Raw genomic sequence first — 19,699 nt, forward strand, 5'->3', positions numbered from 1 at the left:
TCATCTCTGACTATGATCAATTTAATTGACTTTATTAATCTAAATGTATCTTACTTTAAGAAAACTAAGCACTAAAATATCTAAATTTATAAAATACATATATTAAGAATTTGTTTTACAATCAGAATGATCACTTTACAAAGAAATTTAAGGCAAAATTCTTTTAAATATCAAGGTTTGTTTGAAGATTTAAAATCTAATTTAATTTACTAAAATTTAGATTTCATGCAGTTTAGGAACCTATCTATTATACAGAGTGTTGTACCCATTTAGAAACTGCAACCCCAGTAAAACATAATTGACTATTAAATTAGATAAATGTTTTAGAAAAACCTCCCATACTAATGAGTATATTGATTTTTTCCCTCCCAACTGAGGCCATTAAATTTGCCAGTGTAGGGCCAAAGAATACATTTAAGTTTTGTTTATAAGCTGTTTGCAACAAGCTAACTACTGTTGGGGTTTTCACAGATGTATTATTTTGATGCCCAAAACACAGGCTTTTCAACAGCACTGTTTAAATTGAGGAACATACTCTCATTCAATGAGTATCTTTCCATGACCTCTGCCCACAAATCATGGAGTTTTACCATAGCTTTTACCCAGAAGATATTTGTATCTGAAGACTACTCCAAGTTCTGTTTATTATGGCACATATTGCTCTTCTAGTTAATTGATTTAACTACTTTTTCTTCTAAACTCTTATACCCAGGAGTGCAGATTTTATTTCCATTTCCATTACAAGGGAGAATATCAATGAAGTATATTGTATGAAAGAAAGGTATATTGGCTTCCAGCATTTGGTAAAGTAGTAATTAAATGATAAGGATTACTATAAAATAGGGCAATCAGTAATGCGCTGGAAACTTATTACCATCACCTGGCAATTGACACAAAATAACCATAAGCAGAGTAGTAAAAGGACTAGAGGACTAGAACTGTGGGGCTAGATTTGTGTTTGGGGAAAAGTGAGAGATTGGTGCTGCATGCCTCATATTGGTGGCTTGAATTTTTTCCCCCTCATTTTCACAGTGTCCCCTTCTAAAATGTGGAATTTGATAGAGTACTAAATTGGTAGTTAAGAGGAGTTGGGTTTGAATGTTTCTCAGACACTTTCCAGCTGTATGACTCCAACTAACAACTTCTTTCTAAGCCTCTGTTTAAAGTTTCTATCTTTAAAGTTGGCATAATGAAAGTACCCACCTCCCCAACAGTATGTAGTGAAGGACAAATGTGATACTACAGGTAAGATATTTTGTAAACCTTAAAATATATACACATATGTGTATGTGCATGTATATCTATGTATGTATATATGGGTTAGTGTTTAGTCCTTTCCACTCTCTCTGTTCTCCTTTCCTAGTTCTTCCCAACCCAGTATCTGCCCCAGTTATACCTTCCCACTCTCAAACTTATTTCCTCTTCTTAAAAGCTCAAAGTTAATGTGAGAGAAGTATTATGTTTTTTTTCTTTCCCCACTGAAATTCCAGATAAAATGAATGAGTATCTGGGCTACAGAAGCTTTTCTAGGGAAATTTTTTTCTCTATTTGGGAAATGAATTTAGAATCCATTTTGAGGCTTTGTGTTGTAACAAATTTAAACTGGATTTCCCCACTAGCTTTTGAGTTTGGGGCAGGAAACCTCCTCCACTATCTTTTTCTCCTTTATCAGTTATATTTGTCTAGATCTAGTGGCAACACATGCTTCTGTTCTACTCCTACTCTCTATCCTCATGAGTCCCCTGCACTTTTGTCTTGCTTATCTTGCTTCCTAATCGCTTTTTCCAATTGTTCTTTGTCTTCCTTCTTAAAATCATTAAGAAACATCAATTCCTGGTCAGTACTTTATGATAACTACTATCCATGCTTCAGAGTGAATCTAGGGAATTGCATTTTGAGGCATTTATCTGAAAAAACCTATCTGCTCTTGCAAATATAGACAATCCCTACGTTAATCTTATTTGTTTCAGTTTTTCAGTTATGTTTTACTCCATCTGGAGATTTTTTGACAGATACTGAAGTAGTCAGCCATTTTCTTCTCCACTTCATTTTACAGATGAGGAAAGTGAGGAAAACCAGGGTAAGTGAGTTGCCCAGAAAGACACAACTAGTATATGACTGAAGTTCAATTTGATTTCAAAAAGAGGACTCTTCTCTGCCTCAGGCTAGCATACTATCTATTACACCAAACAACTTAGCCTCATTCTAAATATATACTATATCCCAATCCATTCTGCATGAACCAAGTGTCATAGAAATTTTCCTTTTTTCCATATTTGAGGTTTTCCTTTCTTCTCCCCTTCCTTCTTTATAATTTGTTATTCTATAACTGCTCAGGATGTCCATCCCCACTGTTCACTTTCCTCTTGAATTGGTTGACAGCATGACTGACTGTGTAAGGGAAAGGGATCTAGGGATATCTACTGTGAGATTACAAGGGAGTTGAGCAGAGCTGGGTTTTCTCTAGATCAAAGATATATATACAAATTTGGACATTAAAGAGGAACAAAGAGGGTATACATTATGAATAACATGGAACTTTGTTGTGGAACTTAAAAACTTTTCATTCTTTTTCTATATAGTTGTTTAGTCATTTCAGTCATGTATGACTTTTCATAACCCTATTTGGGCTTTTCTTGGTAATGCTATTTGAGTGGTTTGCCGTTACCTTCTCTAGTTCATTTTATGGATGAGGAAACTGAGGCAAACAGGATGAAATGACTTGCCACTGGAAATCTATTTGCAATTATGTATAAGCAAGTAAATGTCTGAGGCTGGATTTGAACTCATGTCTTCCTGAATCCAGGTCTATTATCCTAGTCACTGTGCTACCTATCAGCCCTTATTTTTTATGTTGTTTATCTATTCCTGTTGGTTTAAAAAATAAGAAAACTTTAAGAAGACTATATGCTTTCCTCAGAGGTGGGGAGAGAATAGAAGTTATAGAATTGTTCTTAAGATCAGAGATTTCAAGGTAGAAGGGATCCTAGAGATTATCTTGTCTCCTTGTTTTATAGATGAGGAAGCTGAAGCCCAGGGAGGTTAAATGACTTCCCTAAAGTCATTCAGGTGGCTAGTAACAAAACACTGAACCAAGGTCCTCTGACTCTGTAACTAACACTTTTATATCATAACACTTTATGGTAATGGGGGGGGGAAGGAAAGAAACCCTAGTCAGATTATATTAGAAGTCGAAAAAAGAAGCAAGAGTATCATTCAGTGAATTCTAGAGTTCTAGGAAGTCCCAAATCTTTCCCTTTCTCTCATTTTCATGAAGTCCTATCCTCCATCCTACCCTGCTAGAACCAAGTACAAGCTATAGGAGCTGCCATCAATGACTTGAAGTCAGAAGAATTTTCATTTCACTGGAAAATAGGGAAAAAGAATGATTCTACTGTTAGGGTTGCAGCAGTGAGGATAGCTCTTAAATCCCAAGTCACAATTATGAGTGCATTTTTCTAAATATAAAAATGCTATATATGGTGGTTAAAGTACTAATTTTATATTTCAGGTATATTATGGATCAAATAAATTGTTGAGACTTGCACTGGAAATCTGTGTTGTTAAAATAGTATCATTAGGAAAAAATTAATTTTACATTCAAAAACTAATCAAGAATGAAACCTCAGAGTTATCACTGGTCTCTTGTTCTTCACCCCTCCTAACTAGTTTTAATTTCACCAATTCTAGCAGAAATCTTAAATCTTTTCCTCATTTCCATTTCCACCATACAACTGTAGTTCAAGTCTTCACTGTCTTCTGTCTGTCTGTCTGCAATAGTCTTTTTTTTTTAAATAGGCAGTGGGGTTAAGTGACTTGCCTAGCATCACACAGGTAATTATTATGTGTCTGAGATCAGATTTGAACTCAGGTCCTCCTGACTTCAGAGCTGGTGCTCTATTCACTATGCCACCTAGCTGCCCCAGCATTAGACTTTTAACTGATCTTCTTATTATTCAGTTTCTTGTCCCTTCAATCTATCCTATTTGCTATGGGCAGATTTGGCTTCTTAATATATAACTGTGATAATATTACTTCTCTACTCAAAAAGCTTTAACTCTCCGTTATCTTTTGAATTAACTCCAAACTCATTAGCTTATGATTTTAGGCCCACTATGATCTAACACAACTCTTTTCTTTGAAACTTATCTTCAACTATCTCCCTTGGTACCTTCTTTTAAGGCAAAATGGTCTACATTTTGTTCCTAAAATATTCCTTGTCCTTTCTTGTTCCTATAAATTTTCTCATGGTATTCCCTTTAATTTAAGTGTCTCCCCCCACCCCAGTCTACATCTGTCAAAATCCTTACAATTTTTCAGGACTTATCTCAAATATCAATTCTTCCATGAAGCTAAATATGACATTTTCTAATCAAGAAATCTCTGGAAACCTGTAGCACTTTGTACCTCTCCCGTGTTACTTATCACATTATATAATTTATCATTTTTAGTCAAGTACATGTTTTATGTCTCTAATATATTATGAACTATTTGAAAACAAGGCTTATATTTTTGTGTATCTTTGCATCATCCATGCCATTTGATGACCTGTTAAATATCTGTTGAATGAATTAATGTTTGTGATTAGGTACTGCCTATGTTGAACTGAACACTGTTCCATTAATAAACACTTGACAGACATAAACACATCATTTACCACCATTTTGTGAAAACTTATATTAAAGGAATATCTATGAGTGCATACATCTATGTGTGTCTCTCTCCATATTATGTATATGTTTATATATGTGTGTGTATGAGGATACATATGAGTCCAAAAGAAAAGTTTCAAAAAAAGGAACATTTTCAAGATGAAATAGATGAAAATCTTTGAGGATCAACTGAACAACAGAGCTTTTAGCTCTAACTTAGCTCCTTAAATGCATCATCCCAGGCAGGATGATTTTCCCTTCAGGATATTTTCCTCTTACATCCTGACCTTTTTATTTGCAAGCAGAACATTTGCTTTAAAATTTTCCAATTGCAGATAATGGAATTTATTGGACATTATATGAAAAACTGAACTGAGGGGAATGGTTATCTAAAAGCAAAGAATGTGGTGATGATCATACTAGTGATTGGAGAAAATGCACTTGAACATATTTATGGACTGAATTTTTCTTTAGTTATTAAACCTATGATGAATTCAGACTGTACAATATAATATACCAATACTTATCTACAGAGAAGAAACTTTATTGAAAAAAAATTCTTCTTAAGGTTTATGCCTCCCCATTTTTACTATTTTCCCTGTCTTTAGTCATTTGGATTTTAAACTTTAAAACATCTGCTGTAAACAAATCATCATGTATTAAATACTGTTAGATTTAGGGGCAGCTAGATGGTACAGTGAATGGAGCATTGACCCTGGAATCAGGAGGACCTAAGTTCAAATCCATCTCAGACACCTAATACTTACTGGATGTGTGATCAAGTGAAATCACTTAATCCCATTTCTCCCAAAAAGCAAAAAATGAAATAAATATCATTAGAGTTAATACTGGGAAACCAGATCAAAGTTATTTAGCTTAATATCAAGGGTCTCTTGACTCCATAGTAGGCTAGAGTTGCAAAATTTACTTATTCTATACATAAGATTAAATTTACCAGTATGTTTTCTACCATATAACAATACTGAATTATTATTATTAATAATAATCATTTTACCAAGAAATAATTTATCTGCATACATGGAAGTTCTTATTGTTGTTCAGTCATCTTTCAGTTGTATCTGAATCTTCATGACCCTATTTGGGGTTTTCTTGGCAAAGATACTGGTGTAGTTTGCCATTTCCTTTCCTAGATCATTTTACAGATGAGAGAAATGAGGCAAATGAAGTCAAATGACTTGCCCAGGGCCACACAAGCTAATAAGTAGCTGAGGTCATATTTGAATTCAGGAAGATGAGTCTTTTTGACTCTAGGACCAACATTTTGTCTACTGTGCCACCTGGCTGCCCCTTCATGTGAAATTTCTAGCTTACAACTAAAGCATTTGAAGCTAAGAAATGGAATGTTAGCTATGCAAGGAAGATAGGGGACTTGTGGTTTTAATTATGTGTTAAAATTTTAATGCATCCAATAGCTGCAGTTAAAATATTATTTCTCTCCATTTTAAGTTAAAATTCTAACATATCCACATTGGTCTTATAATAGCATGTACATGAAGTGACTGTATTATCTAAGACAATTCATACCATGTGCTAGAGACAGTGAGGAAAGTAAATATAATAGTGGGAAATTTTTAAGTTGACTTTTAATGTTGACTCAAAATCATATCTTTTTTCCCTGAAAGAAAGGCAAAAGCTTTAAACTTGAAGAAATTATTCAGGCTGAAAAAACTAGTTTTATGGGGGGGGAGATGAATTTATAGGAATTCACATGAAATATAGGTCATTTGAGATTTTAATAGAAATGCTGTTAAATCATTTTTCAATTGTGTCCAACTATTCTTTACTTAATTTGGGGTTTTCTTGGCAAAGATACTGGGGTAGTTTTCCATTTTCTTCTTTAGTTCATTTTTTTATTGATGGGGAAACTGAGACAAAATGAGGTAAGTCACATAGCTGGTAAGTTTCTGAAGCCAGATTAGAATTCAGGAAGATGAATCTTCCTGGCTTCAGGGCCAGATAATACCCACTCTGCCACCCAACTTCCTTTAGCGGAAATGTAGTTACTATTTTTGCATGGTGAAAAGACCCAAGTTATGATGAGGGAGAATTCTCATGCAAAATGCAACTATTTATAGACCTGCATGTCAGAGTTAGGGAAATCCTTGTAGATAAGTGATGTTCAGCTACACACAAGGCAAGTCTTGTCTTTTCCTTTTTTGTACCATGATGACTGATACACTTTTAGATCTGACTCACTGACTGGGATCCGGAGGTGCCAGAGAAGAGAGTCCTTAGTATGTTAATCATATTAAAATAAGACTTAATGTTTAGTTGGCAGAGTTGTGAGACCTGCCTTCACAATGAGTAACTACAAAAGAGATCTCTTCTTTAATGATAAGCATGGTAAAGCAACACAAAGAGAGCCAGTAAGTGAAGCATTTCACATTGGAAGCAAAACAACCCAGCATCCAAGTGCATTCTTCACATCTGGTCAAGACAGAAAGATGAAAATTATTAAGAATTGGAAGGGTGACTAGGAATTGGCTTCAGTTCAAAGTATCACCATTACAATCATATAATCAGAAAAAGGTCAAGATAATTAAATAATGAAGTGATGTGATATGATGAAAGATGCTCTAAGGTGCAAAAGGGGTGTGTGTGGTATTGTGGAACTGGCTCAGCCACAAAATAACTGCTGAAATGATGATAATGGTGAGTAACAGATAACATGATGTAGTGATTAGAGTACTGAACTGAACTTGGATCCAGGAAGAATATTTTCGGATTTGATAATCCTGCTTAAAACATTCATTACATAACCCTGGGCAGGTTACTCTCTGTGCCTTAATTTTCTGATCTTTAAGAAGAGGTCATTTGGATTTAATGGTTTCTAAGGTCTTTTCAGCTAAAAAGCTATGATCCTTTGAACCCATAACAATATGGTACCTTTTGTACACAAAGTTAATATTACTGATACCCTATCCATAAGGAATATATTGAGGCAAGATTTATAGCCTTCTGTTGATTTATGCACATTCTTACCTAATGCCATACCTTTGCAAAACAGCTGGCTACAGTTTGAGACTAGAAAAACCTAGAAAATAGTGGAGCCAAATGTCCTAATTGAGAGTCAAACCCCCAAACTTGGACATTATTAATATCATCTCTTAAGTTGCCTTTTTAACTGTAGCAAACTAGAAGTCAAGAGGGAGGAAGACTTTGAGGATCATTTCCTGTCCTTTAGGTATGAATAAATGGTCAAAACATGGTTTGAAAAGAAGTGAGAGTGGTAATGGAGATAAGAATCATATGCATGGAAATATATATATAAAGAAAATAGCTAGGAAACTGGAAAAATTCAAATATTCTAGTGTCTTTTGAAGATCAAACTATAATGGCAAAGAAGAACCTCTATTATTTTTCATTCTCTCTGCTTTATTTTCAATGCTAGTTATTAAAGATATATCAGCCTAAGGTAATTCTGAAAATTCAAAGTAAAGGCAGTAAATGCAGAGGAAAAGGATGTATATCATCCAGAAGAACCAGAGTGGGGGGGAGGAGAAGAACCTCCCAAATAGTGTTAACAATATTATTAATTCTAAATGCATTTCAGAAGCCTGAGAACTTACTAGTCTGAATGGATGAGAAAGGTGTCAAATATTTCTGTCCATATTCTCCATGATGAATAAGCAAGATAAAAAAATTGGGGGGGGCATGGATTGAGTTATCCTCACAGTAAAAACTGAAGTCATACCATGATCAACATGAAATACACCCATGGATATGGGTGTGATGACACTGTTTCAACCCTGTCCAACCTCATCTTAGTAAAGAAAAAGACCTGCCAGGTGAATTTATTTCCTCAAAGGGGCATAACAGCTTCAATACCCAGCTTTTTTTTCCTCAGCAAACAGGCTCAGGATAACTGAAACTATTTGCTGCTTACAAATGAACATTCATAGCACCTTTCCCACTTAGGACATCTTAGGAATCACTGTCTAGGTCTACCAGGAGGCCCTGCTGGTCATATCAAGCAAGTTGTATAAATCCAGAGGTTTGATACAAAAAGAGAATCTAAAGTGTTTGTCTTCAGGCCCCTCTGCCAGAACTGGAGAGAAAAATAGTCCGTACACATCAGTATGAAGGGATTGAAATCATATGCTGTTCTGTGTTAAAGGAGGAAAGAAGGAGACAAAGGTTCTGAAAGTTCAGGACTGGTTGGATATTTAATAGTAATTTCATTAAAACCACAGAGTCCTCTGAGACATCCTGTCAAAGCATTTTTAGTAATTGAGTAGAATGACTAATGATAGTTTAGCTAGTGAACTACAGCAATTAGGGATTTAGTGCGAACATACTGACCGTGAGTTGTTGTGAAGCTGATTTACATACAGCTTTATGAGAGAATGCTCATCAGCCACAGGACTGGCTGCACTCACACCCTCAAGTAACCTGAATAATTCAAACAATGAGACTTCATTAAAATTGTCCATTGACACAGCCCAGCCCCAATCAGAGCAGAAAGACATTCAGTGGACACAACTTTATTAGAAAGGACCCTTAGCAAGAGACACCAGAGGCAAACCAAGGCTGCCTCAGGATGTGGTAGAATCATTTAAAACAACAACTCTGGGGTTCTAAGGAAACATTCCAAAGAACCTGAAAAAAGGAAACAAATTAAAACAATTGCCACCATTTTGAATCATTGGGCACCAGGCACCCTGGAGGAACCAGAACAGCTCAGAGTATCCTAGGGATATTTTAGGGTGGAGGAAGTCATGTTATCCATCTAGACGCATCCACCATAAGCACCGTCCAAGCTGAAATGATATAAAATGACCTGAAATAAGGATGGAGCCAGCCTCTGATTGAGCATTTGCAGAATGCACTGCTTCCTAGAGAAAGTACAGCAAAGGTCAAATGAAGATCCTAATATATTTATGAACATTAACAGGAATCTTCCTAGATTATAATGAAAAAATAGTCTCAGCATTGTTCTCTGACTAGATCTGACAATTCATAATTTGATTTTTGAAGACGCAATTGAATTGGTTGATGGTTCTTGAGTAATAGTCAAGTGAAAGATTTTGTCTCTCTGTTGAATAAGCTAGTATAATTCCTAAACCATTCATATATTATGGTTCTTAATTTCTATGATTGAAACAAAGCTATACTCTTTTTACTACTTTAATTGCAAGTATAAAGAATTTATATCTCTGGGCACTCCTGATTATGTATGAGGCCAGGAATGGATCAGCAAGGAGAATACTAGCAAGTTGTATGATTCTGTGTCTTTAAGCCCTCATTAGTTAATAGTGAAACACTAGATTAAATTCAGTAGCTCAGAAACAAACTCAGCTCTTAGTGAAAGGGTTTGTGATTGTTTTGTGGTATGTGTGATCATTGTAACATTTTTGAAGAGCTATTTGAGATTGTGTGGGTAATTCCCTACTTCTTTTCTTCTTTATAATTGCTTTTGGTTTCCTATTGTATGCTCTTAGTACAACAAATTTTCACACCATAACTTGGTTTATTTGCTAATCTTTTTGATAAAATAGCATAGTATTCCTCTTGACATTTCTAATGTGTAACTACCTCAGAGGGATTACTTATTCCTGTCCTTAGATCATGAGGAAATTAACACATGGAAGATGAAACAAGCCTCCACACATTTTACTTGTTTTTACACATTAAATTGCCATGGAAACCACACCTCCCTTCTATTGTATTCAACCCCTTGCTCTGAATACAGTAACATTTACCAAAAAGGATGTTTTTGGTGATGGTCATACTGTTTTGGACCATGCATAACAAATCAAAGTATTTTCAAAAACTATTGCATTTCTTGGGCTTTTATGAACTTCTTGAACTGTAGGTCAGATATCAAAAAGTCTATATTAGAAGTGGGATTTGAATAAATCTACTTCATTACTGTGGGTAGAATGTTAAATCAAGCTTTTGGAAATAATATTAATTCAATGAGTCAACTGCTTTCCTCAAGTCTATGATGAATGAAACTAAAGCCAGTTAAATTTCTAAATGAGCATTCAACCAGAACTTACACTAAATGGTTCATAGTAGAGTATTTTTCCCTCCAGAGACTCAAGACTCATTTACCAATGAGTTGATATTTGAACTTACCTTCTGGTTATGAAAGGACTTCCTGAGGAGGGAACAGAGTGGGAGAAGAGTGTGTCATTCATGCTGGTTACAGGTCGAGGAGGCCTACAATAAAGAAAAGTCTTAATAAAATAACTACCTGTTTTCACCTTTTCCCCTAAAAAAAAGGGCCATGATTGTCCCTTGCCAAACTGATTGCAAAGTTTGATATTTTTCCAATTAACTTCTAAAGTACTTTAAAGTGAAGGAGATCAATATTCTCCTATAAATGTCAAAGCCCAAATTAAACTGTAGGAGAAAAATGAAAGAAATTCTTCATTAGTATGCAGACTATTCTCAGCTTTACCTCCTAAGCTTTGTACATTGCATTCCGCTCACTTCTCTCAGTGGAGGAGAAAATACAGATACAAAATTATCTCTAATAATAACTACTGAAAAAGGGAGAGTTTTGCTAACTTACAGATGATTATAATTTTTCTTCTCTTGGAAAGAGATGTATGACCTAAGAGAATGGATCAAGCTTTGTTAACTATCCCTGCCCAGGCCCTAAAACAGGCAAAGTCTTTGTTATGGAAAGAATATTGGAATTTTGGAACAAAATGATTAAATCCCATATCTATTACTTACTACTTGGGTGACTTTGGGCAAGTCATGCCTCAGTTTTCTCATTTGAAAAATCATTAGTTTGAACTAGATGATCTTTCAGCTTTATCTGTTATCCTATGAACTTAGACTTTGGCATTATTCTTACTTTAGTTCATCAGGTCATAATGTACTGAGTCCCCTCCCATTGGTTGCTACTCTACTCTTAGAGAACCTACCCTTTTCTTCATCTTGTCATCCTAAAGTTTGAGGCATCCTTAAAACTGAAGACTTCTCCCAAACGAGCAATCCATCAACAAATATTTGTTGATCACTTAATATGTACCAGTCACTGTCCTAGATGATTGGGATAGGAGCTTATAGTCTAGCAATGGGAGATAGTTCCCAATGATAATGGGAGACCATGGGGCACAATGTTTTTAAAGGATGCTTCCAGGACAATTCTGTGATTTCATCTCTGTAAGCAATTGTCCTACAACTTACAGTCTTGGGAAGTGGTCTGGGGTAGTTAGAAATTAGGTTATTTTTTCCAGGATAACTCAAAGGTGAAACCTAAGGCCTGGTATACGGTATAGCAAACTGCTTCTCAAAGGCTTAATAAAGCACTAGAACTATTAATCAAGAGGGTTCACACCTTGTTTTTATCCAACTTGTCTGTAACACTTCCCTGAAAGGTCTTTTGTATCCCTTTTATTTCTGTCTGATCAAAAGTTGATGTACAGACACTCAACCAAAAGCAAGTTCTACTTAATACTGAGAATAGTTTTTGGTTTTACTTTTATTCAACAATAGATAATCCTTGGTTATAGCTGAAGTAGGTAATGCATTTTTCAAGAATGGAGAAGCAAGACATGCAAAAGCACTACTGCATGATATAATAACTGTTGTTTTATAAGAATTAGAGTCAAGTTACAATATGTCTGATTATGGTTGACCAGATCAATATGAGCTTGGAATATTCTTTAACAGGTAAGGTACAAATAATCTATGTGAAATTTGTTGGATTCTAAATTTGTGTATCTCAAGTTTCTTTTGAACTGCTACAATTCTGTGTCCACCCCAGAAAAATGTGTATTCAGCTTTGACTTTGGTAAGCTGGCCTTCATTTACCAGAAAGATGAGGAGATTGGACCATATGATTAAGGAGGTCTTTCTACCTCTAAATCTGAAGAAAAATGATCTTTTATTCATTTGCTTAGAGATAATTTGAATTTGTGAAAATTAACTTTATCTATTTTCCTAATTTGTGGGATACTGTCAAAAATGAGCAGCACTTACTGGAAGTATTTAAAACAAGTTCTAACTGGACCCTGGGGAATATAGTATCTGTAAGCTAAAAGGAGATAATGAAACTATAAATTCCCATCCTTTCAGTATTTCACTTCCATTTCCATACTTTGTATTAATATATATATATATATATATATGCATATATATATATGATGTGTATATATATATTATATATATTTTATATACATCATATATATGTATATGATGTATATAAAATATAACCCTAGTAAATTGTGAGCGGAGAACATGTGTCTTTCTCATTGTTGTCTCCCTTTCAACATTCAGCACAGTCCTTTACATTTAGGAGGCAACAAATAAAGGCTGTTGAGCTGAATTAGGAAAATTTCCATTTTTAGATTGTCAAAGTCAATTTCAAAATGACGTAGATGTAAGCAAAAAAAGAACAAATTTTCATCCTTTGTAGCCTTCTAGAAAAAAATGAAATAAAAATTCTAAATTTGTAAGTATAACAAGGAAAAATAATATATATGAATTTATATACATAGTCCATAATAATCTTCCCTGTTTTATATTGCATGTGTATATGTACATATATGCACATATACACACAATACATATGTACATTTATTTATGTATATGTACATCTATAGATAGATAGATAGATATAGATACACATGTGTACATCTTCCCCAAAGGAATGTAAACCAATTTTGTATTTGTATGAATAACACCTAGCATATTGCTTAGCAGGTTAGAAAATAAAAGCTTATTAATTAATTGTCCAATATAAATCTTTGTTTTTCCTAGGCAAGTAAAAATGTATAAAGTGGAACTCTAATGTCTTTATTTAGTGTCTAGAAGTAAGAATAAGCTCATAGTAAGTATCAAAGTAGAATGATTGGTCATGTTATCAAATACTGTCCAAACTTTTCTCCAAATAGCCTATCAGAGCCTAGAAGAATTTTGTAGATGATCTAGACATTTCATACAAGAGGGAATGAAGAGAGGTTAAATAATTTGATTAAGGACACATGGTTAGAAAATATAGGACTGGCTAAACATTCTACCTTCCTTGAATGCCATAACACTCACTTTTTAAGTAACAAAAGTCTTTTCTTGTTAACCAAAAGATCAAGCATTCTATTGAATAAAGGAAATATACACTAGGGATTTTAAACCAATCTCATGATATTCAGAGAAGCAATGTCAAAAGATTGATCAACCACCTGAAGTCTGTGCTAAAACACTGCAATGATTTATATATGGATATGGAAATTATAGGTTTGAATTTCTATAAAGCCAATATTTCACTTAATAATTACATGTTTCATAGCCATTTATATTTATAATTGTAAGTCTTCAAAAAAGTACACTGGATTCTAACAAAATACTTACCAAGTATCTCTTTGGCAGCAAAAATAAAATAGAATGTAGAATATTAATTATGGTGACATTTAAAAACAATATAGCAGCTAGGCAAAAATCATAACTCCTTTGTTGTGTGGCTCCTCTAGAGTATTTAAATATTGCTAAGTGAGTATAGAGAAGTGTTAAGTGGGTAGACCATTAAATGCCCTCTGCTTGAGAAGAAGAGGAGGAAGGAAGAAAAAGAGAGGAGTGACTTTTTTTTCCATGTTATTTGCTTATCTTCATTTGTTCCCTTGAAAAAATAATTCATTCATTTAAAATTGTTTTATGTTTAAATATTATTTTTATATCATGCTTTGAAGATATGGTTTCTTTATTTGGATCTGATACTTAGTTATAAAATTTTCAGATTGCTAGGGAGCTACAGTATCACATTCTTTTGTCAAAATTCATATAAAAAGTTTGCATTAAGAATTTTTAGGACATTATAAAAAGTCTCTATAACCAATTTACTAAATATTGATCAAGCCTAAGCTTCATCCATAGTTGAAATTTTCATCTGTTTTTCCCAGTAATTTTCTATTTTTTAAAGCTATGAAAGAGAACTAGTACCAAATTCTAATTTTAAGTCATAAATCAGTATTGTGATCAAAAGACAAAAGGAATGGATAATATCTAACAGCTATTTCTAAGTTTCCATGTATCACAATATCCTGAATGCTAAAAGATGGAGTAGAATAGATTTAATTGTCTATAGGAACATATATGATTAGTGAGGTAGATGAGATAAATGCCATGTATTTGTCTATATACACATTATAGAAATAATTGAAAATTGCATTTCTATTTTTATTTTTTCCTTAAAAAGTACTTCTGTAATAAATTTAAATATTGACTTAACTTTACACATATACTCACCTAAGAGATTAAACAGATTAATAAATCATTCCAGGAAATGGCTAATATATGTCTATGATAATTTGATACAGTTAAAAAGAGATATTTTAAAATAAAGACATGCTTGAGAGGAAAAAAAATTAAGATGGTTTACCTGGTCAATGTAACAGTATTTGGGAGAAAAAATACCACAGAAGTGTAAAGCAGTACAAAAGTATTCCATACAGATACAAACTGAAAAACCCTGTAAACCTTTAAAGTAATCAATAAATTCCTATACTAATGGACATACTTCTCATGGTGATACTTAACTTGTATTGCTTTAAAATGAACATAAGGAAAAATACTGCTCTGCAAAATCTATCATCAATGGACAAGTATAGTTTTCCTCAGTCAGTGTGAGTGTAGGTGATATAGTTGGTTATGTTTTCACTGTGATTTGAAAGATGTTTCATTATAAATCACTAAACAATATTCTATACTCTGATATGGCCTCACTAGGATAGATTATACTGGGAAATAGTATCTTTTGCATAGGTATTCAATTCAAATTATTTTTAGGATGTGGCAGTAATTCAGTTCTAATGCAAAGCTGATAGAGCAAGAACTTTCTTATTCATTTCCTATCTATCTTCATTGTGTCTAGTAGAACTGAATGAGGTACTGGAAAGCTGGAATATGTTAAATTCTACAGGAGAGACACAGACCTCTTAAAGGAACTAATGTCTGTAGGATTCAGAAGTAGAGTTCAGTTAGCACAGGCCAACTCCATTACATTTTTGGTCATTCTTTAGCAGTTTACTGATTTTCATTAATTAGATAGATTCTGTATGAGAAGAATATAGGGTTTTGTAATAACCTTGGGACTTCTGGGAGTTTAGAGTTGAGAATCAGCATTCATGAAGTGGTTTTCCTCCTAGTAGAGGGAAAATTACTCAAAATAGTCTATAATTAGCATTTGTGAATGATCTATGATTGTTAATAAGACAAAACAAAGGTAACCATATTCTATAGTATAAGATTTTAAGGATATTAAATGAGCCAGTTTTTCAGATTTCTTAGTTTTACCAGAATCTACATAACTATCAGCACATTAATAATGGAGATGACAGTCTATATCTCTTACCAAATACACTTATTTCTCAACTTTTAGCAGGAAAACATAAATTGCTCACAACCAGGATACTGCAATAAGCTGTTTTAGACAGGTGATCAGAACAAATAAGACAACTTCTTTGGAAAAAAAGATATTTTTATTTGTTTGTCCATTTTTTTTAAAAAAAAGCTTACAGTATCATCTTTTTGACCCACTATGAGAATAATTTTCTTTGGATTACATATTATCTATTGTCAATGTAGCTAGGTGGCACAGTGGATAGAGTGTTGGACCTGGAGTCAAGAAGACTCATCTTCCTCATTGGGGGGGGCAGGGGGTTTTGCAAGGCAGTGGGGTTAAGTGATTTGCCAAAAATAACACAACTAGGTAATTATTAAGTGTTTGAGTCAGGATTTGAATTCAGACCCTTCTGACTCCAGGACTGGTACTCTATCCACTGCACCATCTAGCTGCCCCCTAGATTCATCTTCCTGAGTTCAAATTTTACCTCTGATACTTACTAGATTTGTGACCCTGGGCAAGTCACTTAACCCTGTTTGCCTCAATGAGCTGAAGAAGGAAAGGGCAAACCACTCCATATTTCTGCCAAGAAAACTCTAAATGCTAGCATAAAGAATTGGACATGACTGAAATATGTAATTGGTTTTGGCCAGGACTCTATATATAGCTCAGTTTTTGAGTTTGCTCATGAAAATATCATTTATCAGTAGACACTAGTCAGTTCTGAACTGAGATGTATTTTAGGGACAGTGAATTATCAATTATGAGACTTTCAGAGAAGGATGAGATCTTATTTAATAAAGTAGGGCATATATCAGGGCAAAAGGTTTCAGGGACATGGGGGAGGATTTTAATATAGGAAACAGTAAGCCTCTATAGCAGAAACATAGCCAACCTCTTGTGCTTAAACAAAGCAGAAAGAAAGAGGATCCTCAGCTGACCTTCATTATGTCTTCTCCTGGGCTCAGTTATAGCCACAGGTACAATAACTCTGATGACAGTTTAAAGTTAATTATTTTTTGGAGTTAGGAGTAGAAATCCCCTCCACTGATACAGCTTAATTTATACAGTAGTTTTGGAGAAATTGCCTGGAGATACTGAAAAGTTAAATAATTTTCCCAGGGTCACATAATTAGTATATGTTAGATTTAGTACAAACTCAGGTCTTCCTGAATCCAAGGTCAGCCCTCTATCTAATATGCACCATTACATTTAACTTCTGGTTATTGAGAGAAATGAAAGGAAGATCAGTGGAGCAAAAGATAGTTCATTTCCTGAGTTTGCAGCATCTAGGAAGTTAATATACTCAATACCAACAAATAAATGAATGTATTTACCCTTATTATTAGCTGATGCAAATTCTACTAGTTTTTACATGCTAAAATATCAAATGGTATAATTTCCTCAATATCAGAAGTGTCATCCAGCTTGCTGACTTCTGAAAGACTTCTATTTAAGATGGTTGAACCATCTTCTTATAATTAATTGACTGCTTAGTCAGAGGAAAAGGGAACACTCTCTTTGATGCTGCATTTTTAAATGCCTTTCTTTTAAATTTTTTAGACTGGAAATCTGAACTTTAATAAATACATATACATTTCCTTTGTCCATGACCTGTTGCCCCATGGCTTGCATGTACTTACACAATATGAGCCAGGTTTAGTGGTTTTTCAGGCTGATCAGGAAACATGGGGTGCAAAGGTTCCCGGCTGGAAGCACAACTCAGGGACTTGCTTAGAGCATTTGTTAACTTCTTAGCAGGTGACTTCTAGGAGGGACAAACAAGACACAAGTAATATAAACAGGCATATAACACATGAAATATCCCTCCAAGGAAATCTACTGGGGGGTGAGGAAAGGAAGGGATGAGGATGGATATGTGAAATGGACTAGGTACTACAAACCTCCAGAAAGAGGGTTCCCTATACCAGTGCAGACTGAGACTTCTCTGCAATTGAGAGTCTTAAAAGATTACCTGGGGTCACTGAGAAGTTAAATATTCTGTCCAGTGTTATAAGCCAGTATATGACAGAGGCAGAACTTGAACCCAGGTCTTTTTGACTCTGAAATCAGTTCTCATTCCACTATACCAATTTGCAATCAGAAATCCTTAACTTAAATTGTCCTTTTTTGTAAGAAACCACTTACTACTCTACTTCATTTTCCTTTAATACTTTCAAATGCAAATCGAAAATATTACTATAAAACCTAGCCTTCTCTCATTATTTAAAACCCAAAATAATATATTTCCATTTGTATATCAATCCTTTTTCTTCTTTCTCCTCTTTCCTCTCCTTCTCTTTCTCCTTCTTTCTCTCTCTTCCTGCTTCTTCCTCCTCCTCCTCCTCCCACTTCTGCTTCTCTTCCACTTCTTCTTCCTCCTCTTCTTTCTCTTCTCCTCTGCTAATCCTCCTCCTCCATTGTAATCCTTTACTGACCTGGCTATACTAGACATCAGATAATAAAGATACTCAATTTATTTAGAGACAAAATGAGTAAAGGAAGAAATGATTAGATGCTATTGAATACTTCCTGAAACATGATATTGAAAAAGCAATATATATATATATATATATATATATATATATATATATATATATATATATATATTAGCATTTAGGATAATAAAATTTTGATTGTATTTTAAAGCAAACTCATCAAAATCCCATCTTCATAACTTAGATCTCATTATTCCTATCATCAAACCTTTTCTATTGCTCTCTATTACATATCAAAGTCCCAAATCCTTAACTTAGAACTAAATTACCTAAAATCTCCCTTTCTTGCCCTTTCACATTCTACTAGCTTATAGTATCTTGTCTTTCAGTCCAACATGATTACTTACAGTTTCCTGAAATTCTCTCACTCTCTCCCACCCCTTTGCCTTTGACCATAATATCCTCTTCTCCTGAACTGCATCCTTCCCTTTTTCTCTTGCTCCCTCATCTTCTGCTTCTTGTCCATCATTCAAATAGTTCAAGTGGATTTTCCTCCATAAATACTTCTTTGCCCTTTCCAAATGGAAGTAATTGCATACAACTTATTAAGTCTCTTGGTATTTCAAATATCTCATCAACATAAAACTCAATTTTTATCAAAAATTCATTTTTATCATCTAATTTCTTTTTGTAAACTTTTTCTTCTTCATATGTGTTGACCACATAGTTCCTTGCTTAATAACTAAAACATAGCTTAATAAAATTAAAAAACACTTAATAAATAGCTAGTTAAAAATAGTACAAAGAATTTTCTGGGATATCTTTTCAAAGTTCTATTACCCTTTCCCCATTATCACTACCCCTTCTACCATCCAAAAAAGTATAAAAAAAAAGTTCTTTAAATCCTAGAGGTCATTGAGTCTAATTTTTTTGGGGGGGTTAGTATGATCATATTTTCTAAAGACAAGTGCTATCAGCTGTAACTTTATAGTCTACAACATTTCAGAAAAATAGAGATTATTTATGGAACAGTTTTTTTCCAAATCAATTTTAAATGACAGACAAAATGAGAAGATGGTTATTATTGAAGGGGAAATTTACATCTAAATTTATTTTTTTATTCTCATTTTGTACAAATGTTTTTTTTTACATTAATAAAATATTCTTCTTTACAAGTAAACAAAATACCCCTCCTCCTCCCCCATGAATATAGATAGACTTGTTTGGGCGAAAAAAGTAAAGGGGAGAGGAAAAAAAATTAAAATAAAAAAATAATTATAGTAATAATCGTA

The 19,699-nt window shown here is 33.9% G+C and overlaps 1 protein-coding gene across 17 annotated transcripts in view; it reads right to left on the bottom strand.

The window, feature by feature from the left end:
* The window catches only part of DTNA (dystrobrevin alpha), a 499,301-nt gene that overhangs the window by 77,235 nt on the left and 402,367 nt on the right, over positions 1–19,699 (bottom strand). For 12 of the 17 annotated variants that reach the window (XM_074205354.1, XM_074205350.1, XM_074205352.1 and 9 more), the window contains 3 exons: positions 17,613–17,737; positions 10,755–10,838; positions 8,976–9,065 (listed from right to left, as the gene is read on the bottom strand). In XM_074205354.1, the coding sequence (XP_074061455.1) occupies positions 8,976–9,065; positions 10,755–10,838; positions 17,613–17,737 (299 nt within the window). The other 5 variants (XM_074205356.1, XM_074205358.1, XM_074205360.1 and 2 more) reach the window with 2 other exon arrangements.

This window comes from Macrotis lagotis, chromosome X, assembly GCF_037893015.1.
Source record: "Macrotis lagotis isolate mMagLag1 chromosome X, bilby.v1.9.chrom.fasta, whole genome shotgun sequence".
Lineage (NCBI taxonomy): Eukaryota > Metazoa > Chordata > Mammalia > Peramelemorphia > Peramelidae > Macrotis > Macrotis lagotis.